The 26973-nt window shown below is 38.2% G+C and overlaps 1 protein-coding gene across 1 annotated transcript in view; it reads left to right on the top strand.

Annotated features, from left to right (window-relative positions):
- The window catches only part of SLC49A4 (solute carrier family 49 member 4), a 70991-nt gene that overhangs the window by 8442 nt on the left and 35576 nt on the right, over nt 1-26973 (top strand). Inside the window, exons 2-3 of the mRNA XM_030277155.4 lie at nt 11853-11946; nt 24834-25096. Of these exons, the coding sequence (XP_030133015.4) occupies nt 11853-11946; nt 24834-25096 (357 nt within the window). The remainder of the gene's footprint in view (nt 1-11852; nt 11947-24833; nt 25097-26973) is intronic.

Raw genomic sequence — 26973 nt, 5'->3', positions numbered from 1 at the left:
CCCTTGCTTTTCTTATGCAGCTGCTAACGCAAGCAGAGTTAAAGCACTGAACTGGGTGAGGACACAGGTCCAGATAGGGAGATACTTTGTCAAAGTAGCTTTTAGAAGTTGACTACAGAAGGTGTAATACTAGGGCAGCCGTGCACTGATACCTCCCTTGTTGTATGCTTACATGTTTTTTTACTACTCCTCAGAACCTTCTCTTGACCCAAGTTCCTTCTAATCTGACTGCTTCTCTACTTCCTACCTCACCTGTCTTGTGTTATGCCTGTCTTGCCCTCCTGTTTTCCTCTGTTCTCCACTCCTCTTGGTTGTTGAGGAGTAGGAGAGGTTGGATGCAAGAAGCTCAAAGAAGTGAGAAAACCTAGTGGATAGATTAGGGAGAGGAGGGGAGAGTGTGGAGCAAGGTAGTGTGTGAAGTATGGGAGGCACAGATGCAGAAATAAGATCTGGAGCCAGAGGGCAAGAAGTGCTGGATGGGAATGGGAAATGTGGAGGAACCAGCTGAGCAGGAGGCACAGGAATATGGATACTCTGAGGGGCAGTAGGAAATGGGACTGCAGCAAACGGGGAGCGGGCAGATGCCTGCCCAGCAGTGTAGGTCAGCAGAATGGCTTCTCTGAACTGTCTTGAGAGGTGCTTTTAGAGCCAGCAGCTGGGAGTCTCTTGGGACACAGCTGACCTTTTGCTTTTTCTTATCTCCAGCAAGATCCCAGTGTTTGCCTCTTCGCAGCCAAAGCTCTGAACTCTGCCTGGCGCTGTCCTTTGTCAGCCAGAGGGTGAATTGGCCTTTGCTTCAGCCCTGCCTCCCCTGAGGTGTGGTGTGGAGCAGGAGCTCCCTGCGGGGCTCTCTGGGTGCTGCTGACGCACAGGAGGGTGGCTCTTCCTTCTTGTGTGGCTTTGGTGGTGACGGAGGTCTGGCCTCGTGATGGAGGCACCAGTGGGATGCAGAAGAGGATGTAACCCCTCTGGCTGCTATCTCTCCCTTCTGGAAAGCCTTGTGGAATGGGACAAAAATTGCTAAAATACTGTTTTGTTTTGCACTGCCTTGCTGCATTTTAAAAACATTGAAATTTTGCCAGTCTCCTTTTTTCTGGGAGTTTTTAACAGTGTGGCATCCATGCTGCATAAAGGTAACTGGTACTAACTTTTATAATGTGAACGACAATCATAATTTCTCTATTATCAAAGTCCTATGGGCTTTTTCATATGTTTTTATTATTATGGAAGTAGTAAAGTACTTAGGAAAGTTGTATTGCATTCATTTTGCTGGCTGTATGTTTACACTGTATTTATAATCCCACACTACTAGTTTAGAATTCTGTTAAAAAGTAGATCAGCTGTTGTTCTGCAAAAGTTGAATCTATTTCCTTTAAAGAAAACTGAGGTTCTTCTTCAAAGAATTAAATGAGATTTAAATTTTCTAAGTATGAACAAAGAAAGACCATTTTCACTTGGAAATGGTGAACTTACTGCACTTTAATGATTTCTGAATTCTAGTAAAAGCATTGCACAACTGCATAAACAAAATAATTTTTATTCATTATTTTCAGCAGATGTTTTTAGTTTTTTTGTGTTACATTTTAGGAGTGAAAAACAAGTCTGAAGCAAACACAAAAATGGGATTCATTACTTGTTAATAAAGTTTGGATATTTTCTGCATTGCTGATTTTTCAACTGTGCTTTTTTTTCTTCTGGTAAGACATGCCTTGTTTGGGGGAAAGGAGCCATGTAAAACGGGTATGTTCTTACCTTTTGAGACTTACAAAACAGTGCATACATAACACAGGTCCTGAATTACCCTTCCTTGTTGTGAAAATCTTTAGTCTGACATTGTCAAATAAAAATATTTGTTTTATATAAAATACTTGTTTAAAAACACCCAAGCCCCCAAAACCATGGTTAGTGCTGAGATGAGCAGAAGTAAATTGAAGGAATATGTCTTGGCCCCTGTTTCATTATTTTACAAATTTTCTGGAGAGTATTTGAATTCTTCCACTGACAATGTGGTATTGCCTTAATTGAGCAGACTGAAGATGTGATAAAAAATTCTTTAAAAAGTTTTTAGTTACAATTACATGATTATATATTATAAATTATATAAATAATATATTTCCAGTGCCAGGGAAATTGGGGCTTGCCTTGCCTTTCTTCTAGTGGTGACATTCAGGGCTATTCCATCCCTTCCTGCCATAACTTTGGTTTTTTAATGCTTCTCACATGCATGTGCTATTGTAGCTCTGTAGTTGTGCTGTAGCTGTAATTGTGCCGCAGGAGCTTGTGATCAATGCTCCTACTTCCTCAAAAGCTGTAAATTAAGCTTTCTCATGCAGATTTTTAGTAGAGAGGGTTTTGAAATTTTTCCTGTTTTTAAAGCTGGAGATCTGTGACTCAGCCAGAGGGAGTGATGTGTTTTGAAAGTGAGAGGTCTGCTTTTTGCAAAGAATGCTGGTGTGCTTCTGGAATACAGGCCATCAAGTATAACCACAGTTAGAAACTTTTTTGTTTTGCTTCTTTATTTGTTGATAAGAGCCATCCCTTTTAAATACTTGAGAAAGGCGGTGGTGTTATAATTTTAATTAGTCACATGAACCTAAAGAATTGATCAGGACCCTTAAAAAATATGATGGGTTTAGGACTCATTATAGTGCTGCAAAAGATGTCTTTTAGAATGAACTATGTACCCTAAGTAGTGCCTGATGCATTTTAATGGTCAAGTAACGCTGAAACTGTTCACACAGAGAAAATTCAAAAGCTCACTTTGGTGACCTTTCCTATAAGTCACAAGACCTGCATGGATATTACATTAGTGAAGCTCTTGCAGCTCTTTATTTCTCCCACTCGCAGCAGAGATAATAAAAAGAAGAAACCTTGCACTTGGTGTCCTGCTTAGCAGACTCACTAGGCAGTATTTAATGTAGCTGCCAATCCTTGCTGCATGGTTGCTTCTTGATTCTCTGCTGAGGCAAAACAAAATGCCTCTGTACTTCTTAAAAAGAAGAGTTGCATGCACCACTGAGTGGTGTGAGTAAGTACTATCAAGGTAACAACAGAACAAGTTCCCTGGTAGATATGTGTAAGAGGGATTGGTTTTGCTCTCTGTTGCCACAGGTAAGGCTCTGTAGTTAGTGGTGTGGTAATTGAGCCTGCTCTGGTAATTGCCTGTGCAATTGGGAGTCCTTGAAAGGAGTAGAAAGAGAAAAGAAAGTGCTTCCCTCCCCTTGTGTGGTGCTGTAAGCACTTAAGTTGTTGGTGTTCATTCAGGAGAGTTAGAGCAAAGGCTTCTTGTCATGTACTTCTTGTCAACTTGTTAGTGACATCCTTTCTTTAGCTTCAGAGTTAGTGAGGAGGTTCAGCCGCCAGCTGCATTATTGGCCATTTTTGTCAATTGCTCTGCATCTCTCTCTTTGTACACACTAGCACGTGCCATTATGTAGATTTAATTTTATCAAATAGCAAAGATGGATTCAATGATTCACCTAAATTTTCATGTTTTATTAGATACTGGTGTTGAGAGTAGAAAGCAGCTAACTGTTGTGAGAGAAGAAAGAACAATTCATACAAGTGTTTGTTAATGTCACAGATTTAGGAAGTACTTAAATAGCTCTCTTTTGTTGTATCCCAGCACTGCACTCACCTCAGGTGAAGAGAAAACCTGATTTAACAGACTTTCTAATACTAATGAGACTGGCTCCTGTTTCTCTGTGTTCATAGCCTGAATAAACAAGGCAGAGAGCAGGGGAAAGAGAGAAAGGGGAAGCAGAAGGGAAATGGCTTGCCCAATTTCATACTGTGTGTTTAGAGATGCCGGTCCCGCTGCCCCAGGCCAGTGCTCTCTTCTCTCAGAGATGCTCTGCAATTAGGAGAGGTTCATTGCACTTGGATTAGTTGCAGATAAAAGGAATGCGTTCTGCAGTAAAATGTGTAATAACAATAATTGGCTAAAATAATTGGTCTCCTTTGAAACCAAGAAACGTTTTATTAAAGAATAGGAGACATTTTAATAAAGAGTCTAAAACTGATTCTAAAATCATCATTTTGATCTTCAGGCAAATACCATTCAGCTCAGCACTTTGTTTATCTGCTCAGGCAAAATGTCAGCCTCTGGATTGCTGAATAGAATTTACAGCACTTGTATAAACTTCCAATGCAGATTTCTAATTTACATATTTTGCCTTTTTCCCCCATTGTTGATGTTAAACTGTTAGAATGCTTCAAAATCTTTCACTGTCATGTGGAAGGAAGCTCCATTAATTGTAAGCTACCTTTTGGCATATCTGAAAGCTTAGATTAAACCTGTTCAGTTCTTAAAACCAAGACTTTTTTATTTACAGTACCAGACTTTTAAATCGCTGCACAAACTCTGAAATATTGCTTTGTATTTACATGTGTAGTGTGTCACCAACCATCGTCAAATCTGTGGTAGTGGAGCCACTCTGTAAAGAATTTGCATCATTAAGTCTGTAATAACTAAATGTAGAGGAATAGAGAGCAGGAGAATTAAGTAATACTTTCCTTGATGTATTTTTGGAGATTGATTATGTGCTTGCCTAATACGCTGGGATCATGTTAAAAACAGTATAGGTCCACTGTTCACATGGGCTTGGCTTCATCCATGCAAATGAGAGAAAAGCACCCTGCAGCCTCTTGAAGTGGTAGTTTTAGCTTGTTGTTCTTTCTAACAGGTGCAGTCAAGTTCTTGTATCTAGAGTAAACAGAAAAATAAGGACTTTAACATGCTTTAAAGAATGCTGGGGAGGGGTGTGTGTGTAGAAGAATAAAAATAACTTAAAAACAGGAACAGTATTTACAATACAAACCAGAAGCAAGCTGTGTAATTAAAGTGTGTACTTAAGTGTCTTGGTTTCCTTACAGTTGGGGTGCACATAAAACAAGATGCAGCAGCTCAGGAATTGTGGAGTGGTTATGTCATTGTCATAATAGCTCTCAATTGCATTCTGTTTAGTTTTGTTTTTCACAATTATGTTCTGTCAGCTTCCATATCTGTTGTAGTGGTTATATGTGTTCAGTTATCTCCCTCATGATGAGTGTCTTCTCTGTGAAACACTTCACAGGCTAAATTTTGTGCTTTGAGTCTCTGAGCTTTGAGTCTCTTGTGTTTTTTTTACAAAATTCTTAACTAACCTCAGAATTTGGGAGGCATAACCTCTTTACAAGGATGCACATGACCATGTTTTTGCAGAGTGCATGTTCTTCACCTGAGAGATACACTGGAAAAAAGAAAGCATGTGTATTGGCCCTCATGCTTTCAGTTTGCACACAGCCTTGCTATGTTTGTCCAACAAGTGCAAGTGTCAGAGATGACTTTGGGTCAGATCTGGTTGTTGGCGCCCATCTGTCTTCCTCATTTGGCAGGGACTTTCCTGTGGGTTCCCCCCATCAGTGGTGATGACACTTCTGAGATGTTGGCTCTGCTGAAATTCTGATCTTCATGAAAAAGTTTGTCCAAATCACAGGAACTATTTTACTTCAACTTGTTGTGTTTGTGTACAGAGTTTGCTTTCTCAAATCTAAATTTTGCAAGTGAATCAATTTATATAGAAGTGTCAAACTCCTGCTGATAGCCTTGCTGTTAACTGGGCAACAATTGCTGACAGATTCTGTTGCAACAGCTGTAAGATGCTATAAAGAGAAATTGCCCCTCTGAAGATCATTACCTCCTATGTCTACATTTCAAGAAATTTCTAGTACATATTTCATATAAGTATCTCAATCTGCCAACTGTTTATGTCAGACAGAAATTGGAGCAGTGTCAGGTAAAATCTGCCCTGCAACCTTCCACTGAAAAGTGGAACTGGATTGTGTTGTGGATTAGCACAGGAAAAGATCTTCTTGTGTCCTAGACAAGGCTGAGGGTTGAAATGTAGCGCTGGGTTTAATTTATTTCAGACAGGTTCTGTATGATAGAGCTTGGTTCTTACATTTTGATGCCAGAAGGATGCTTTCACCTGTCTTGCAGAATGTTTAAATTGAGTTACCTTCATTTTCAATCAGAAAAAAAAAATACTCAGGTCCTAAATCTTTCATGTTGAAATTGGGATGCTGTCTTGGCAGTGCACATAAAGCCAGGGAAATGAATGGAAGCACTTGGCTTCGGCTTATTTTAAAAATAGGGGTTTGAAATGGGGCAATAACAGAAGCATCACCCTCAAGTACTTGGGGAGAAAGGGAGGTCCAGGTTGTGCTTAATAGCACCTAATTATAGAAGCAGCAATTAATAGCACCAGTGATACCTTGGCCTTCAAACTAGGATTAGAGCATGCTGTTAATGGTGCTGATAACACCATGGTGGTGGGCTCAGTCACTGTATGGGCCATTCACTTAAGAGTTGGACTCAATCCTTGTGGGTCCCTTCCACCTCAGAATTATCTGTGAATCTGTAATTTTGGATTAGCTACATATGACATGGTAGTTGTTCTCTTTTGCATGCAGTGTTTGTATTTGGTTCCTAGTTTTTATTGATGCTATTCTTGAGAATGTATTTATTTTCCATTGAGTTTCCAAACACAGTTTATGCCGCTCTGCAATCAAGTGCCTTTGTGGAATCTGAGGCAGGCCCAATATACTGACTTTTCAAGTTTATTCCATGTGTTAGCAGAAAGACCGGGACCCCATCTCAGTTATGAAGTATTTTTACATCAATGAAAAGGTTCTTTTCTTTTGAAAATTGTATTGCTTGATGCAAGGATGCCTCTTCTGAAAGAGGATTGCCACTTATCCTCCTTAATGGCTGTAGTCAATTTGGCAAAGAGCAGGCACAATGCAAGTTTTATTCACTGTGTTTAGTAGAAAGCAAATTTTTTTGGTATTTTAATCATGGCAAAGATAATTGATGCTATGAGAGTAAATGTTGCAGCTATTAGTATAATTTTGCTAGAATTACATTACAAATCTAAAGATTTCTGGAGGATGGCATGTTTTTGCAGTGCTTTCAGGATTCCCTGATAAAGGCAGCTGTTTAATCAAGCCTTTTAAAAATTATAGCTAAATGTATAGGGATATATTAAGAAGGGAGAAAAGCAGACCCATCATATGAAATAGAGAATTGGTATCCAGCAAAGAAACCCATTTAAAAATAAGGTGAGCGATAAGGAGGGCATTTAAACAAGACATAAAAATAATTCCAAGTCCAGACAAAAATTATGGAAGACTTGGAACTCAGTACTTTACTTACTGAACCTATATGTAAATCTTGTTTTTTATAGGTTAATTTCATAGAAGAAAACATGCAGGAACTATGGTTTGTTTTGTAAAGAAGGGCAAAACAAGAACTTCTTTGAATTTGCTTTAAATCGGGAGGAAAAGCACAATTTAACAGTGAATTGTTGAAACAGCTAATGCAGTTGGTGAGTTTTAAATTTCCTGGTGTGTGTGGACCAAGACAGACTTTTACATTCTATTTTCTCTTAGTTAGGTATGTTTTAGGCAAAATTATAGGGAAGTCAAGCAAATGCTCTCAGTTCAATGTCAGTAGGAGCAATTTGTGCTTTCAGCCTGGTCTTTAACTGTGAAAAAGTGCAGGAGGCTGATGTCACTTGTTTCTGCTCAGAGCCTTGCTGTGCTTGGTATTTGTGAGAACTGATTTTAGTATCTGCAGGGGAGGTTAGGAAGCCCCTCAAATGTTACTGCATCTAAGAGCAGGGTGTGTGAGCTGTGTGAGGGAAACCACTGCTGCCACGCCAGGGGAAGGGCTGAATCCAGCAGCCTTTCCTCTGGCCAAATTTCTATTTTAAAAAAGGGGAGACAGGTGAAAACTTGTCTGTTCTGCCCATCCAAGTGGGATTTCCCCTAGGATGAATGCTTCATTGTAGGGGGGGGAACAAACTCAAATGATGTGTGCCATGTGTGTGATGCTCTGAGCTAGAAGCAGCTGCTTGCAGTTCTCTGTGGCAGTAGTGGGGAACTGAGGGAGCTGCTGTGCTGGGCTCAGGAACCAGTTAATCACATTCTCCTGGTGAATGACAAACTAATGTATAAATTGTTGGAATGAGAAAACAGCGTCGTTTGTTAAGTTTCTTATTAAACTGGGCATAATAATTCACTCATTGGGTTACAAGTCAGTAATGTGGGGCGTGGGGCAATACATTTTCTTTTCATATACTTTGAAAAGCATCTTGAAAGTAAGGCATGCTGAAGGAGTTGCAGGGGATGAGCAGCCACGTCCTGGATGTTCTTGCTTGATGTTGCTGTGAGGGAGCTGAAGAGCAGCTGGTGCCACTGGCAGCTGCTGCCCCCACGCTGCAGTGTAGTGGGGTTCTGCTCCTGCTCTGTGTTGGGCTGTGGGTGATGGGGGATTGTGGCTTGAGAGTTTGTTAAGTCTGTAATAGTGGCCAGAGTTTGGACACAGTTGTTTTAAAAAGAAATATGAAACAGCAAATGCAGCATTGATTGCTGAAGTCATAAAGCAGATGGTGTTATGAGCCACAGGAGGGTTAAACAGTTGAACAATATCGACTGTTACACTCATAAATGATAATTAAAACATCATTTTTATTACTGGCTCAATTTCTGCTGCTAGCTTGGACTTTTCTGTTGCTGTCAATGAAGTTTGGGTGTTCTGAACAAGGCCATAATTTGCTCAAGAGCCACTGCCACCTGTGGGGTCCAGGAACCTCCTGCAAGAGGAGCATCGGAAGGAGCAGCTAAGGAGACAAGGTGTAAAGAACACAAAACTGACCCACTGGCAGAAAATCTTGTTTAAAGGAAATTCTTCCCCTTCCAGCCATGTGTCAGAAACCTCTGATAGAAAGGAATAGAAATTGAATGGTGGACTTTAAGAAGCTGTACCCTCCTCCCTCCCTTCAATTACTGCTTGCATTTACAGGATAGAATTAATGAAGTTAATTACATCTAGAGAAAATGTCTTGGTTGAGTGAATTACTTAGATCTTTTAAAGTAGAGACATAATTTTCTGCAAGGTTCACAGGCTGTTTTTCAAGCTTGGTTGGTTACTTTGGTTTATAGTCCCCATGATGCATGGTTGCTATCTTAAGCACTCTGGGGTGCACCTCTTAGAGTAATACAAGATGTCAAATTCAATGTAGCAACAACTGCAGCATTCAAAACAAAAATACTGAAATAAATAAAAAGACTGCTTTCTGACAAAGATGAAAAGGAGTTAAAAGGTAAAGCAAAATAGCAAGGTGAGGTGCTTACAGAGTAAGACTATATTGTGTAATTAGCAAAGAAAATGTCTAATATGCTGCTTGTCTGACAGTCTTTTGTTCACTTGGGTATCATAATTTTCAGCATGCAGCATTAACCAAAGGAATTTTCAGGGATATGTTTACATATTTAGGTGGAAACAGAAAAAAAGGACAAAGAATAATCTGGGAAATCAAAACATTTTAAAGGGATACCTTACTGTAAATAGTATTCAAGATTAGGACTTCAAAGAATGAAGAGATCAGGCATACATGATTGTGAAGCTTTAATAGATAATTTTACTTTAAAATTATCTGACATATGAGGTTGACATTAAAGATAGACCTGAATTTAAAGCTGGAGGCAAGCTTCAGCATCTAATTAATTTTTTACCAAATTGCATGTTGGAGTTTTCTTTAAGGAAATTTTTGTGCAGATTTAATTTAAAACTTTCTTGGTTTGTATATATTTTGGTTTAGGGATTTTCTTAAAAATTAGAAGTCAAGTAGGAGTTTTTTCTATGGAAACACTCAATTTATGTCTTGTGGTGATTTAAATTTAAATTTCTGTTTCTCATTTACAGCTGTGTCCTGGGCTTGCCCCTGGCTTGCGTTTCGAGCAGGGCTCCATGAGCAACACCCTCCATGTTGTCTTTGTCCTTGTGTCTCTTGAAAGGCAGAATGTGTTTTGTGTTTTGTGAAATGTAGTTCAAAAGAGCCTAGTTTACATGGAAAATAAGGTGGTGTGTATATTACTAGAGCTTCCTTGAAAAATTTCAATAGCATTTTCCAATGGAAAACTTCAGATTCTTCAGATAAAAGATTTGTATTTCAATTTTCCATCAATAAAATTCCAGTCTTTACAGCATACAAATTTTCATTCTACACAAAACCAGTGCTAACAAAGATTAATTTCCAAGAAGAAAAGGCAGAAGCATCACGTATGCAATGCAGATACACACAATTGCCCCAGAACAGCACAGGCACTATGGCAATGTGGAGTTAAACGTCACATGAAGACTCGTGATGGCCTAGCAAACATAGGACCATGAAGGGTGTGAACAGCCATATTAAATGGGAATTTATTCAGGGCTCTGTGAACACACTTGAAAAACCAGTTTAACAGCAGCATTTGCTGGTTGAGCACAGAGTCAAGCAGCTAAGCTGGAGGAGGCACTGGGAAATTGTACCAGGAAAGAAATATTTTTGGCTGATATTTCTTCAGGGCATCAGGGATGTGGGGTATCCTTTGGAGCCACATTGCTGCAGCTGGCATTCCTTGTGTTAATGACTGAACCTTACCAAAGGAAGTCTCACTTCCATTTCAGAAAACCTGTAACTTAACTTACTTATTTTTGTTTGGGTTGTCTTGGGCTGTGCTGTTTGATAAAGGAACTTGTCTTTGGTTTGGTTTGTGTGGTGTCCCGCACCAGGAGTTGCATACCCATGAGTGAGGCTCATTAAGAACTGTGACAAAATTATGAGCAGAATTAGGTCTCACCCAGTAAAATCACATTTTAGTAAAATACATGAGACAAAATATTTAATGCAATTATTGCTTGAATTGTACTGATTACAGGAGTCACTAACAGAGGGAGCACTCCTCTGAAAATAGGCAGCTTTAGAAAGAATCAAAGTTGTTTCTTTGATAGGTGACTTATCAATCTTATTATGGTTCTTTTACCATCTGTATTTTGGGTAATTACTCGTTTTACCTAAATGTTAAGGGTATTACATGTTTGTCATCATTAATAATTTTTATTATTTTCTACTAAGAACATGGAAGCCCTTTATTTTCTATCTGTTGCTGTGAAATTGTTTTGAAATTTACAACTTCACAGATGCAGACTCTCTCTGTGTTCTTTTAATTGTGAGTATTTATGATTTTGGTGTTCTGCAAGATTCTGGAGCGCAAGCCCCTCAGCTGTCACTGTTCTCTGCTGCTGATGGAAACACCTTAACAGCAGCAAACTGCTGGCAAAAGGAATTGCAGCACAAAGATAAGGTTGTTTCTAATCTAAGTGCTTCTCAGTTGAAAATTGCATGAGGAAAAAACATATTCAAGGAATCAGTCAATTGTGGCTTTTTTCTAATGTACGATATTTGCAACCTCTGACAATTGGAGCTGAGAGCAGCAAAAATCTGCCCTAATTGCAAGGACTGCAAAAAAATACTCACACTTTTTTTTCCCCCTGAATAAATGGTTGGGTTTTATTTGGGATGAAATGCATAACTGCATTATGAAAGAAAACAATAACAGTGCTGTGTCTGTGCTTGTTAAGTGGTTGGAGAAGAATGAACAAGTCCAGATATTTCTTTGCATCTGCCTAGATTTCAGATAACACAGTAGAGCATGTTCCCCAATGCCTCTAATTCTAAAGGGAATACTGTACATTTTGATGATACTTTTGTTACTACTTTTCACTTTCAAATATGTCTGTAAAGATTTTGGATACACTTCTGTGCATTACTGTGCCAAGAGTAAGGTTTTGTAATTCTGGAGTGTAACTGTAGAAAATAACTCAGGATTTCAAAATGTGTCTGGAATTTATATCAGCACCAAAGTGCTTATGATTTGAAAGAAATGTGTTATTTCTATGAAACTGCATGTAAATATGTATATATTTAATGTTTCTTTTGCAACATTACTGATTTAACTTGTAAAATACTGTTATTTTTTCATCTTAGGTCTGAGGGTAACAGTGTTACTAACATCATCCCTTATGGTATTGGGATCTGGCCTGAGATGTGTTCCAGTTTCAGACCTAGAAATTAGGAAAAAGTAAGTGAATTAATTATTTTTAATATATGTATTTTATTCTTTCTGCTAATATAATTTTTGCTGCTACTACAAAGAAATGTTAGTACAAATTTTCTGTATGAAGTTGATATATCAAATGTTGGTTGTGTAGCCGTGGGTTTACATGCTTCTTTGCTTCTTAAATGGATTTTTCTAGTCCTTCTTCTCCATAGTATCTGAAGATCAGAAAACCCTTTACAAGCTTGAGTTAATTTAATCTCACCCCATCCTTCATAACTAATATTAATCTGCTTTGCAAATAAGGAACTAGAGATTTAGCAACGTTCAGAAACTGGCCCAAGATCACACAGGGAGCCATGCCTCAACCCCCAAAAATAAGTAATTTGCATGCAAATGTAAAATAATTAGTTCATTTTCTCATACTGAATGTATGGGATCATGCCGTGAGACAGATGAATTTGTGCAAAATGGCTTTATTCATGTAGTCTCTTCTAGTCCATGTTTCAAAGTAGCCTTGGACTTTTTCTGCAGTGAAGTGATTATCTGCTGTACACATGCCCTTTATGAATTTGTGATAGAAACAGATTCTTTCCTAAAACTCCCACAAACCAAACAATTGAATTGTTCCATCAACATATCCTGAATCTAGGAATCATCAGTAAGTACAGCAGTAGAGCTCGTTTTGTACAGCCAGGGAACCTGGATCACTTGTTCACTTAACTTTCTTTTGCCTCTTAGTGTGAAGGAGGTGGGAGTATGTAGGCATTACTGCTCTTTCTGCTGCTTTGAAAAAGCAGCAGCACTGGTTCTTTGCTACTTATGCTTGCATAATATGTAAACACTAAGGAAATATCTTACAAATAAAATGTTTTATGTGGGTTGGCTTTTTTCCCCCTTGAATTCTACCATGCAGTCTTGGTATTATTTGGGTTTTGGTTTTTGGTTTTTTTTTTGTGTCAGGTATGAAACAATGGAATTTCAGTTCTTAGGTGCTTAGTGAGCATATAAGGAAGCACTCAATGTGCTTCTCATGTTGGTTGCCTAGTGCTGCCCATTTTGACAGAGTCTTCAAGGACTCTGTAAGCAGGGCAGGCTGAACTAACCATATTGTGCTACTCTTCACAGGGACCCTTTTGAGGAAAACGTACTGTCTGTGTGTCCAGGAAGAGCTGCCCTTATTTTACCCTTGGTTTACATTTTCTTAAAATGTCAAGGGGTGCTCGACATTCAGATTGTTCATTCCATCAGTCTTGGGTTGAATATCAATAGCTTTTAAATGGGACACATGGCTTAAATGCAATGAAATGTGGTGTTTTATGTAGCTTTTCATTTGTGATGTATACTGAAGACATGTGCTGCCCTAGGTTTTACCAAAACAAGGATGAAGACTATAAATACCTGGGAAGATGAAAATTCCCAGGTGAGATTTGGATGTGAGGTATCATTTGGGGAGTGGGAGGGAGAGTTTCCACCTTTAAATATGATTTTCCAGTGTAGCTGCAGAAAGCTCAATGAAATACATAACTAAGGAGAAACATTCAAGGAACAAAGAAAGGCTGTGGACTCTATAGTCTGATGAGTTAAAATTTATTGAAAACTATATAGGGAAAAAAAGAGTATGGGCAGAATACTGATGGAAAAGTTTAATAATTTCACATATTCATGCTGTGAAAGTATGTATCATCTCCAGCTGAAACTGATAAATTTGCCTACTTATGCTACTCCCAAAAAATAAATTTGCCAGAATTGTGGCTCTACATGAGGAAGTATCTTGATCTTTTACACAGTTTGATTAAAAAATCTACCAAGAATTAATTATGTCCAACTGTGAGAAGCAAAAGAATGGTTTTCAGTGAAGTTTTGTGAGACTTTGTAAATAATTGTACACTGACTGTGTAATGCTGTACCACGTAACTTCCATTGTTTTTTGGGTTAAGGCTTAAGGCCAGTTTTCATCCATTATTTGAAGTGTGATACCAAATAAAATAATTTTTTTTTAAGATGAGTATTATTGCTTGATGCATTAGCCACAACTGGCTGAGCACCAAATTATGCACTTATTCTGAATGTGTACTTGTGTTAATACAACAATTTGAATGTTACAGAGCCTGTCAGAGGGACGAGATCACATGCAACCTAATTGGAAGCATCTCAGAAGCCAGTGTAACTGGAATTTATTTAAATGTTTCTGTGTGTTTTGTAGTGTGTTCCTTCAGCCTGAGAGTAATCTGTGGGAATATGGTGAAGATTTCCATGGGACAATTCTGTCTGAGCTAATATACATAAAATTATAAAAATGTTCATGAGGTTTGTAAGGCTTAGATTGGGGGTTTTGTACTTTGTAGCAGTCTCTGCTCCCTAAGCTCATGTGATTAACATTAAGGAGAGTTACTAAAGCCCACCACCTATCAGAGCAGTCATAGACTGGCATTTAATCCTGGCTGCTTTATGCTCCTTATCTCAAACAGACCTGTAATATCCAAGTGTATTCTTAATCCCCTTTCTAGGCCATAATTATTCTTTTGGTTGTAGTGTGTAATATCAGACGAAGACCACGTCCAGTCCTCCAAGCCGTGTTTTAAACACGGACCTTGACCTCTCTTTTCGGTACATTTGATGCCTATGTATATGAGGGAAAATTCAAGTTGCACATTTCATTGTGTCTCTTGAAGCAGCTGTGAATTTTCTATGGTGAATTTTTGTTCTCTGCCAGTGTGTGACCTAAAATTGTACTGGAAATCCATGCCAGAACTGCATAAATTCCATACAGGCAAAGTGGGAGTACATGGTGAAAATGTTGAAGTGTGAACTTTCATTCAGATGGAGGATCCATCCTTTACATGGACCAATAAAGTCCCTCTCCTGTACACATATGCTTTTACCTGTTTCCCTCCCCAGCCCAGTAACCTGTGAGGTTAATGAGTCTATCATACAAGGACATTAAAAAGAATTTTTCTTACATGCCACGTGCTTCTGGGTTTGTCAGATGTGCCAGATATATGACTGTAAATTTGACCCCATATTTATTATTCCTTTTAAAATGTTATTCAAACTTCATTTGCCACACCTCTTTATATGTTTACAGCTAATATACATTATATAGAACATAAAGGAAAAAAGATGTTACCAAATTGTACCTTTCCTGAATCTTCTTCCCTTCCCTGGAGGTTACCAGAACATAACTAGTGCTTTTTTGCCTACATTTTGTCCAGTCCTTTCCTTTCTGACACCTGCTTGTCACTGAGTAAATATTTTCATTGGACTCTTTTAGGATTTGATTATTTTATCCTGAACATTAACATTACTGGGAGGCCATTTTTTTATAGACTAAATCAGAGTTGATTTTTTCCCTTCCACATTGCACTTCATATTTACCTTGTATTTTGTGTTTATGAATAGATTTACATACATCTTAGGTCTTAAATCTAGGCAAAAAACTGTATGAGCTGAAATGTTTAAAAGAAGGAAATAAAATTAAGAAATCAGCTCACAGCCATAAAACTTTGGCTTTTAAGACTGATTGTGTGATGTAAGGCTTCTTAAAATGTTTTGAAAGGCAGGATAATTAAAGACATGGAAGTAAAAGATGTAACACAATTTGTCATTTGTATTGAACACATTAATTAAGCAATTTATTAGAATGTTAGAATGCAAATTAGAATGCTGTGGGCTGGTAGTGTTTGTCCTTCACATTAGATTTCACAACAGAAAAGTAGTTATTGAGGACCTTGAGTCATGGCAATCATTGAGAGGATGGATGCTCCTTGGCAGTAAGTACCATTAAAATGTTTGTTGGGAATCCAGCAAAATAGCACAGAGAATTACAGTGGAAACAGAGAGGTTGTTTACACAGTCATTTATAGGAGATACACCAATAGTTGGTAGATCCTGTAAAACGTCTTTTTGTTAATATTACCATTTTTCAGGATTTTGAATATTTCTCTTTTATATATATATTGTTGTGAACTCTTTACTACTTTTGAAGATTCACTCTTAGCACATCTTTGGTACGTTTTGTTTCTATTAGCTACTTGCAACCCAGTTTGTATTTTACTCTTGTTGGACTTACCCTTTAACAATTCCACATTTTCCCCTTTTCTGTTGCTTGAAGCCTAAAGAATTAATGGGATCATCTGTTTTTTTTCCCTGATCTTGGCTGCCATAAGCCACCATTCTTATGCATGAAAAATGCAAAGGAGCATCTTGGAATAGGTTGTTTCAGTAAAGGAAATACATACTAGGATTCCTATATTCTCTGGTAATACTGAACACAATTCTGTGCTCAAAAAACCCAAAACAATCCAAATTGGAGCATCTGTGGAGAACAGGAATTAAAGTGTTCTGGGAAATGAGAAGAGCCTGTTAGGAGAGGATGGTAGATAAATTAGCCTGTAAGGAATAAAGACAGAGTGTGCTGAGTGTTTTGTGCTCCCTACCTCAGTGGGGAAGAGAAATGAAAAAAGGATTTAATCTAAAGTGAGGGTCTGGGAGTAGAAAGATGAATAAACACACCTGTTTGTGTGCTGTAGCTCAGCAAGTGGAGGGGGAAAACATTAAGACTGAGCACTTGCCTGGTGCTTTTGGTGCTGATTTGTGCTGCAGTGCTGGAGGAAGGCTGAGTTGGGTTAATCTGTGGCATCAGAAAAATAGGAAAGTGAGGAAGAAAGGAAACAGGTCATTCATGAGTAGGTTCACATGGGGGATACTTATTTTTTATGCCTCTGTAATATAACAGTTTATCTTGTTTTTATTACTTCCACCAGCTTCATCTTGTACACAGGGGTTATTTTTTAACCTCGGCTCCAAAGCATTTGTTTTAGATTAAAGGTCCTGTGTTCTTAAGTGGTTATGATTTTTTCCAGCTTTGCTTATTTGTTGATGGTAGTGGGGGGTGATTTAGTGTCCCTCTGGCTGCTCAGTGGTCCCTCCTGCCACTGCTCTGCCACGTGTCCTGAGATGCACCAGCAGCTTCTGACCAGCTTGCGGGGCAGCCAGATGGGTTTCTCCTTCAGCTGGATCAGCCCCAGTGGAAAAAAGAGATGACTTGACAGCTCTGGTCATAAGGGCTCTTTTTCTTTTGCTCCTGACCTGGACTTTGGCCATGGCACTGTGGGTGTTATTCACCTGCAACCAGCATGCCTGCTGAATTAGCAGTTTACAGCCCCTGTGTAAATTCTTGGAGTATATTAAAATAAACTCAGAAAGGGCTTGGTATTGCAGCAGTATTTAGTGGGCAGCACTTCTCCAAGGCCTCAGTTAGTGCAAGCCTGTTCTTGGAGGGTAGAGAATTTAAATTCTCTGTGGGATATTTAGTTTCATCTCATATAATAGCAAGTGGTATCCTTAATTGTAGTACACTTTTATTTTTTAATCATACTGAGCTCTTTGCGACTCATATTATGGTGTATATAATTTCTGTCCTTCAAGAATTCATATTAATCGAATTTATATTGAAGTTGCTGCATTATAATCAAAACACCCTCTTTCTCTTTCACTCGCTTAAGAAAAATTATTCAGGAACATTAAAATTGTTTATCTACTTCCTTAATTTGCTGCATCACCTGTGCACTTCTACTCTTTTACTAAAAATCCTACTTAGGACCTCTTTTGTACTAAGTAATCTTAATCAGCTTTCTCCCTCAGCAGCCCAAATAGCAGCCAGTCCTGGTGCACTTCCCTGATAATTTTTTCAGTATGTTTTGCCTCATTAGTCCGTAATGTAATTGCCTACTTCATGTTTACAATGTTGTGTACTTTGGGTCTGTCCGTATTTGATGAGCATGTCCTCAATTAGTGTTGCTTTAAATACTTCTTTTAGTAATGGGTTTGTGGAGTTGGTTAGTTTTAAAAGAAAAACAAGAAAACAGAACTTAATAAAAAAGCCCCTCAGCTTTGACTTTATGTGCCCTTATCTTTCAAACCTGGATAAAGTAATGAAGCCCCCCCAAGCTGTGTGACAGGTGTGATGGCTGCACAATAACACAGTGGGAGGACGCGAGGGAATTTGTCACCACAGTGCCAGGAGGTCTCACTGTTCCCCCACCTCATCCCTTTCCTCCGTCAGGATGTGTGATGGACACCTCAGGCTCTTTGCCTGAGGTTGCTGCTTCCTCTCCTTGCAAACACTTGTCTCTCTCAGTAGGCTCTCAAAAATAAGTTTTAGAGTAACTCTGGTTTTCCAGTCCTTTAAATTTAATCCCAAAACTCACTAGCTTTTAGAACACTGTAAATGTGTTTGGTATTTTCTTTAAGTGTGGGAGAAGAGGCATGAAGCTGGGATGCCTGGGATGGAGATGCTGTGGTTCCTTCCAAGTCCACTCCCATAATGGTCTGACTGACCATCAGAGGCCATGGCTCATACAGGGACAAAACATGAGCCTAATTCCTGATGAAAACGGCTAAATGTGCATTTCTAAGTTTTTGTCTTTTCTTTTTCATTCTATTTCTGGAGATAATGTAGCAAACAATGACTCAGGCTTTCTGCTTGTAATAATATTTCTTACTGATGGGAGAAAAAATAGCTTTATATTATTCCACATATCAATGGTTGCATGAATCAAAAACAAGCTAAAAAATGTTAATGGCCTCAATCCATGAATATCCAGAAGGCAGAAAGCTTTTGTAGTATAAATATATCATTTAATGAAAATATTGAAAGGAAGTGCATTTCCATGAAATTCATCTATAGAATGTTATTTTTAATAGATGAATTCATTGCTTTACCCGGAGGTATTTTTCTTTCCAGTCTTTTTCCAGACATAGAGCCTTGGTGTTCTCTCTTTGGGGTATAAACAAAACATCATTTGCATTTGCCATACTCTGTAGCAGTGAATTGCAGTAAAGCATGAATCTCTTTGCCCTAAAGGTGCCTGAAAAAGTTCCTCTTACTGGGAGGTTCTTTTGTTATATTTATTTTCATAAGTTTAAAGGGAAAGCTCTGTCCACTTCTAGTATCTTGATTGTGAAAAATCAGAAGTGGTTCTTGGCAAAACTAATGTTGGTTCCCTCTGAGGTATAATCAGTCTCCGAATATATAATGTGGGTAAATCCATGGCTTTTCATGTGCCTTTTTCTGGGCAAGTAGTTTGCATCACATGTCAGTACAGACACTCGAGAGTTGGAGGTATTTGCTTGCTTTGTTGCCATGTAGTGACACTAAGTTCAATAGCACTTCAAAAGTTCTCTGAAGTCCTCCAGTGTAAGGGTGTCTTTCATTTGCTTCCAGGAGCTGCCACAATGAGCTAATCACTACATAAACCTATTTGTCTTCCAAAATAGCAGGAGCTGAACAATCCACTAGTTTCAGCGAATGAAATTGTCAGGCATGTGAAAGAAATATTACCATCCATTTCTATAAAACATCAACTTCTTTATCAGAATTGCTTCTTGCTTTAATTGTTAGGATCAACAGTTCATGTACTAACCTTTTCCACAGTAAGTGGCTCACTGAAGCCCTGTCTTCCTGCAGAATAAGCACTCTCGGTGACTTTGTTGCTCCTCACACTTTGCCCATCTGTGGCAAAACTGAATTGTAGTATATTTTTGTTGGATTGCAAAGAAATTTCAAAAGTGACTAAGTGGTCAATTCTCATGGCAGTGAGTGGGAAAAGCATGGTAGAAGTTTCACAAAAAAAACCTGAAAAGGTGAAATGCTTTTTCCACACTGTGAATCGGGTAAAATACTGATCCAACTTTTTCAGTCTTAGCCTTTCCAGAAAAAGTTCACTTAACATATCTTAGAACTGAGCTTTGGATACTTATTTTAGTGTTGTGGGTTTTAAATCCATTGTATCAATAGTAATTTTTTGAGTAAGTAGTTCTCCTTCCAGTTACCTTTTTTTCCCCATCTCAGAACAGAAACTAATGAGATTCTCTTTCATTTAAAATTCTCCAAAGTCCAGGCATTAGATACACAATGGTAGGAACACAAAATGTCTGGATTTTTTACCTAGAAAAACCACTTATGTGCCACACAGCTTTTAAGTAGCTTAACAAATCCAGTACCTGATGTGACTGACCATGCATGCAAAGTTTCAACTTGTACAAGGAGAAGAAGAAAAATAAAACTGACTGTAAATGGAAGCTTTCCCATCTTAACTGTATGATATTATCATCAGTCACTAGAATCTTTTTCCTGTGTAATCTCACTTTTTTTCATACACAGTTTGCTCAATGATACTGTAATTCCAGCATTTATAGCCTTACGTGGTTTTCTTTGTTGCTGCCTGTTAGGATATTCCAACAGTGACTGCAAGAAGTGAATAAGGCAGGTACAACCAGGTCAGTTCCTGATACTAGTATCAAGTCTTCTCAAGGAAGTGGTGAAAACTTCATAATTAAAGTTATTTATAATGTGACTTGATAAAAAAATTGGGAAAAAGGTGACAGTACAGTGCAGTAAGAGTTTTTCTTCTCTAATTTCTGTTGCTGTATTTGAAATGTCCCTTGTACTACATTTTTGCAGTTCAGAGGCCAGTTTAGGAACAAAAGTGATCTTTCTTTTGTGCAAAAGTGTGTGTGTCCATATGTATATTTTCTTAGATACATAGTGTATATATGTAAGTTAACTCATTACTGTGATGCTCTGCCATGTGATATGTCACACTACCATTTACCATCAGTCCCCAGATTTCTTTTTTCTTTAAAAGGGCTCATAAAGGGCTCACGTTCAATTGCAAATTACAAGTTTGACAGAGCACATAAATTCATTAGCAGGGAGTTCAGATGTGCAAAAACCTTGACATATCAAAATGAGTCCTGACCTGGTCACTGAGACAGTTAGAAACAAAATATTTTAGATAGATGTTTACTTCCCCAATTTTGCTTTAAGCTACAGTCATCAATTATTTTGTAAGTCTAGAATGAATTTCTGGTGTAACTTTTTTCCAATTTTCTCTTTCATGATTGTGATTAAAAAGCCTTCTGCTCGTGTTATTTGCTGTCATTTGACCTCAATAGCTTTCTGCTTTTTGATACATGAAAATAATTAAATGATGATTGGATAAATAACACATCTGAAAACAGTGCTGGGAAAATAACAGATGAACATTACACTTGATAGTGCAATGAGACTGAAAAATGTTTTTCCATCTGGGTAAGATCCTGAGCTAAAGTTATCTTTTCATCCCTTTCCTCTGGAAAGAGAAAACCTGTTGTGCAGAATGAAATTGGAATAGTGATGAGGAAAATGCAGTTCCTCTTTGCACCTTTTCAGTAGCAGAACCAAGAAGAAAATCAGGGGATAACAGAAACAAACCTCTCTTGGTCTTGGAGCAATTTTTAGCACTGATGGTGTATGAGAGGAGACTCATGGGCTGTGAGACCAAAATCTAGTGCAGTGCTGATAAGATGTTGTAACAAACAGCAAAAAGCCACCAATATTGTTATGTTCATATTTCTGTGTCAGGTGGAGCAGCTGCTACATACATCTTCCAGAGCAGCGGCTTAGTAAATGCTCTGAATTGCATTTTGAATCTCTCATCCCTGCCTCTCTGGGGAAATGAGTTAAGCATGTGCAGAAGAACCATGCAAATAATCTATATCTCAGGAAAAAGTAGCTTAATTCAAGCCAGTATTGAAAAAGAGATAAAATGGGGTTTAAGCTGTTATCATATGCAGAGATATTTGAGGTAGTAATCTGTATATTGATGGCAATTTAGTCTGAAAATAGTGTTTATTAACTCAAATGTGTTGGAGTTGAGAAATTAAACAATATGAAGATAAGAGATGCTCTACCCTGGATGATAATGTCAGGCTTGGTAAATGCCAAAAATGCAAATCTGTGAACAGAGCACACCAGCCAGCACAAGGCTGTAGAGAGAGCAGCCAGGAGAACACCAACTGAAGACACCTTGAAACAGGCAAAATTGGCTTATCATGTGAAAAAAAAAAAAAAACCAAAAAAACCAAACAACAATCCCAAAACAACAAGGACAAAAAGCTAATATAGAATTAAAATTTTGGATTAAGTTGCTACTTTCTCCCTTGGTATCTGCAAAGTAAAATTAACATTTGTTTCTCCCTTTGAGTATAAGATTGGTTATAGAGCTTTATTCAGATGATGGAGTTTGATAGACATAATCTAAATCTGAAGTGGTAAGAGTATGTAATATATATAATATACAATATATTACAATACAAGTACAAAATTTTATACAAGTATATAATATATAAATTGGGGGCTTTTTTTGATGGTTTATTTAGGTTTTTTTTACAAAACTTTTATTCTTCTGTCAGATGAAGTGTCTACATGACTACAGATACTGCAGAACTATTGTACTCTTTTCTGATTTTACTGAGTTTTATTTGCTTTTAGGATGACTACAGAGGAGGCATATTTGAATTAAAACAATAATACCTAGTGGTGTCAGTGAACAGAAGTGGTAGTATGGCACCTAAAGCTGTAAAGGTTATTTTTTGGTGAGACAGTTTTCTAAACATACAGTAACAGGAGCATAAATTAAGTGTTAAATTCACTTTGGAGCACGAGGAAATACTAAAATAAAATCATTATATGTTGCAGTAGTTACTTCACCTGCTACTGAAATGCAGTTGTTTCTGGGGATGTGCCATAGCTCTGCAAATACTCTGGAACATTTTAAAAGTTTGAGAATAACTTACTATAGTAAAATAAGTAGAATAAAAATACCAAAGTGTACAAGGATACCTTGCTTTGTCCCAGGTACACTGGAGAGTAACCATAGGGGATTGATGTGTAATGTGTCCTCCAGAAAAATACCAGAGCATTGTTTATCTAGTACTTTTTATTTAAAACTATTTCACTTTGGTTTAGTGTGTGTGACAGTTTAACAGGCATTGACAAGGCCTGACCATGTCTTGGCGATGTCCATCTGAAGCACATCACCAACACCTGTAATGAAATCCTGATTTCTGTGGGAGGATTAAAAAAACCTCCAGAAACAGTGAATTGCTTATAAGTAAGAGTGGATATTATTTCTGTCCCAGCTCAGAAAGAGTTTTCTTCCAATGATATATAATAATGCTTCTTTTTGTGTATATTTTTTATAAATTTTGTTTAAAAAATTAATTTCCAATCCACTGAGACTCGGTAGTGTCTATTCCTTTCTATTGCAATCTATCTTGTTAATTGGATAAAGAGTCTGTAGGCATTTCTTTTGCATATTGTGTTCCTTTCTGTGCTTTAAAAAACTTCTGCTACACTGTATATTATTCAGCCATGTGTGGCTTGAAACACTGCCTAAATGCTGGCTTATGTTTCCCCATTTTCAGACTGTAGCTTTTTATGTCTCACAACTCAAATCTTGCAGCAATAACACTGAGTTCCTGCTATGGTTAGAAGAACACCACCCATTTGAAAATATCATCTGCCACCACTTTATTGCACAATGAATAGATTTAATTTGGAGGGTTGCAATATCTCATGTGACTCTCTAGCTGTTTTTTAGACATGAAGATTTTATATAAATTCCGAAATAGTTTTGTGTTCTATGGCTGATTACTTTCTGGAAAGATCAAAGTAGAAGATTCCTGACTAAATTCCACATGTAGGAGAGCTTTCAAAAAGTAATTTCTGTATTTGTTCATTATACTAATATTAAGCCAAACTTTGCAGAGACTTCACTGCTTGGAAGTACTATCTCTGTTCTGTCACCAGCCTTATCTGTTAAATCCCAATGAGTGTGAAAAATGAGAAAAATCTGGGTTTACTTGGCTGTTTCAGCAGTATATTGAGAATGGCCAGATTGCTGGAGAAGATGACTCTCTTGGAAACCCTAACAGCCCAGCCTTCTCATCTGTAAGCACACAGAGCTCATCTGAGTGTGTAAATAAAAATAAATAATGCAGTGAAAAAATATGCAGAGTATTTTGCTGAAGTGTTTCAATTTTGGATTTGCCATAACTAATTTAAATCTTCAGTTGGGATTTATACAGGCAGGAGGGTCAGGTTTACCATGTTTGTAATTTAAAGCTTTTGTGCTGTGAAAAACGCCAATCACTTGGTTTTTAAAAATTTAAAGTTTAACAATAATAAAATGGTTATAAAAATAATACAATTAGAGTAATAAAATTTAGAGTTAGGACAATTACAATACAATAAAAAGCAAAGAATTATGGATGTGCGGATGCTCTCGGACACTAAGTACTAAGTCACAGAAAGCATACTTTGTAAACAAAGGAATAACCTTAAAAGCAATAGCCTGTTGCATATTCATATATCTCATATATGATGCAGAAATTCCTTGCAAATTAAGAACTTTTCTGGTTTTTGTCAACTTTTTCTCCTTAATCCTGGTGGTTCCATAAAGATGGAGAGAAGGTGGAAGAATGTTTGTCTTTTCTGATAAGGAGGTTGTGACTCTTTATGGGCCCCAAGTCACTGCCATCTCTGTGTGAGGAGTTTCTTGATTATCTCATCTCTTGCTTGAGCTAGTAAAAAATTCTACATTGCAGAGTTTCTATTTCAACATTATGTTGTAACTTAAAACTGTATTTAACACACTAGCTAAGAGAATTAATACAGCATAACTTTCTAACGTTACACATACAATATTCATTGTAACATTTGCGAAAAGCCAATCATAAAATACGCATTTTTCACATGTGCTACTACACCTTTTCTACTTTTATATCCTGTCATGTTACCTTTTTCCTGCAAAGAAAGTCCCTTTTATTCCCTTTTCTGCTTTGAAGAGAACATTTGCTTCTCCTTTTATATGAGGTAATGAGATCGGAGTAGCTCCGGATTCTTTCAATCAATCTAATTTGGCTTCTTTTAGTGTATAGAATATCCTCCTTTCACACAGGGCTTTCATCTCTTTGTGCAGCAGCTCCATGTCCATCCCTCGGAACCTGACGAGGGTTTTTAATTACCACTCCCCAGCCAGCAGCTCTCACGCCAACCTGCCGCGGTGTGCTCTGTCTTTCAGGCTGATCCACGGCGGGCAGCTGCTGAACGGGCTGGCGGGGCCCACGGTGATGAACGCCGCTCCCTTCCTCTCCACCACCTGGTTCTCTCCGGACGAGCGCGCCACGGCCACGGCCATCGCCTCGCTGCTCAACTACCTGGGCGCGGCCGCCGCCTTCCTGGTGGGGCCGCTGCTGGTGCCGCCGCCCAACGGCACGGCGGGGCCGCCGGCGGCCCGCAGCGCGCCGCGCATCCAGGACCGCATCGAGGCCGTGCTCTACGCAGGTGTGCTCGGGTGGGGAGAGGGTTCTGCCGCCCGTGGGCTCGGTGCTGGGGAGCCACCACCCTCTAGCGGGTGTTCGCACGGAGGGAAAATAATCAAGTCACGGGAGGTTTTGAAATAGCTTTTTGTACAGATTGGCTCGAAAAGAAGTCATTCTGTTGTTTATATTGGCTGATCTTGGGAGAAATGTCGTCTTAGAGTTTCCCTGAGCTTCCAAACTGGTTTTTGCCTATTGAATTCTCATTAAACATGTGTTTACATGACAAGTTGGGTTTCTTCTACTGTTCCCGTAAGGATGGAAATTCAATAGTCTTTTAGCATGAAATTCTATTCTGCGTTAATTGAGCCTTAATTTATGACCTGCATGTGCCTTTCAAATGTGATTAGATAATTAGTATTTCAGAATCTACAGAATCAGAAACATTGAAATTAAACCACTATAGTTTTTTGGGGGTTTTTTTGGGTTTTTTTTTTTTTTTTTTTTTTTTTTTTTGGTTTTTTTTTTAGCTAAAACCACGTCATTCTTACTGCTGTGCAATTTCAATGAAGTGACAACAGTTTAGTGTAAAAAAAATCACTGATATAAAATTCACCTGATAAAATTTGGATTTATTATCCTTGCTCTTTTTATTGTGATGGCTTCTATGCCTCTTCCTGTCGCTTACAAAAATTAGCAGCAAACTTTAAGGAAATAGAATGGGTTTAGTGGTTAAAGTGTTCTACATTCTAAGTTTTAGTGAATATAAATTTATACAGCATTAAGAGTTGCACATCTAATAGGGGTTTTCCCCTCTTATAATTGCATTGTCTGAAATCCAGCCAGGAGTAAGTGTTCCAGAAGTCCTAACATATATATACTGTGTAGTTTATGTGGAGGTTTAGTGGATCAAGTTAGCTGTTTGTGATCATTTATTCCTGGACGTTATCCTTATGGAAATTTGTCAAGTTAATATTCCTGTTGGGTGAGGGCCACTTTAATGTTTGTTTTAAAGAAAGTGTAATAGAATTTGGATCATGACTTCAGCAAGTATTTCTGAGTGAGCTACTTTTTACCAGACTCAAATGGAACAACAAGGAAATTCAGGTTTGGGTAAGCCTTTTTCACAAGTAAATATGGTGTTAGGCTCTGAAAATCTTGAGACAGTTGAAAATGTCTGGTGTGGAAAAAGGAAAAACGAAAGCAAGTCAGGTTTTGTCCTGAGGAGCAGTAGATAAGGGGAGGAAAACCCTAGCAATCTGAGATGTGCTTTAGCTCTCCCTCTGCAGATTTTCCATGGAGAGGGAAGAATTCATCTGCCTAAGGAAATACTGTGTTGTGCTTGAAACCACTGTCTTGAGTCTGGTCGCAGTAGAAATGTTGCCTTCAGCAGTGCATTAGATTCCCTTTCTCCTCTGTTCTCTTTCAGGAGGTTTTCCTAAGCATTTTTCTCAGAATCAGGGATGGATGTTGCCACCAAGGTTCAGGTCGTGCCTGCTTCACATCTCAGCATGGCTCTTTCTACCTTTTTGAGCTGGCAAGGGTGTGGGAACACCCTTGTAGACGTGTTTGGGATCACTGGTCCCAGCAAGCAATGATCCTACAGCAGCTCTTCAGCCTCCTAGGAATTGTGTTTTGTGGGGCATCTGTATTTCTCACTTAGTATTTGAAAGTGCTTTGAACAGAGATAGCTTCTTTGTACTGGTGTTTGTGTCCTATGGGATGTGTATTTTCAGGAGCTGCAAACCCTGTAGCTGTTCAGACAATAACAGAGAGCTGCTTTGTGAACATTGCTGGCCTGCAGTGAATCACAGTAATCATGGAAAACCTCCAGCTGGTTTAAAATTGCAAAGAACTGTCAAAGAGGAGTTTGCTTTGAATCCCTCATGGGATTTGTTCTGT

This window comes from Taeniopygia guttata, chromosome 7, assembly GCF_048771995.1.
Source record: "Taeniopygia guttata chromosome 7, bTaeGut7.mat, whole genome shotgun sequence".
NCBI lineage: Eukaryota > Metazoa > Chordata > Aves > Passeriformes > Estrildidae > Taeniopygia > Taeniopygia guttata.
This window is presented reverse-complemented; position numbering and strand designations above follow the sequence as displayed.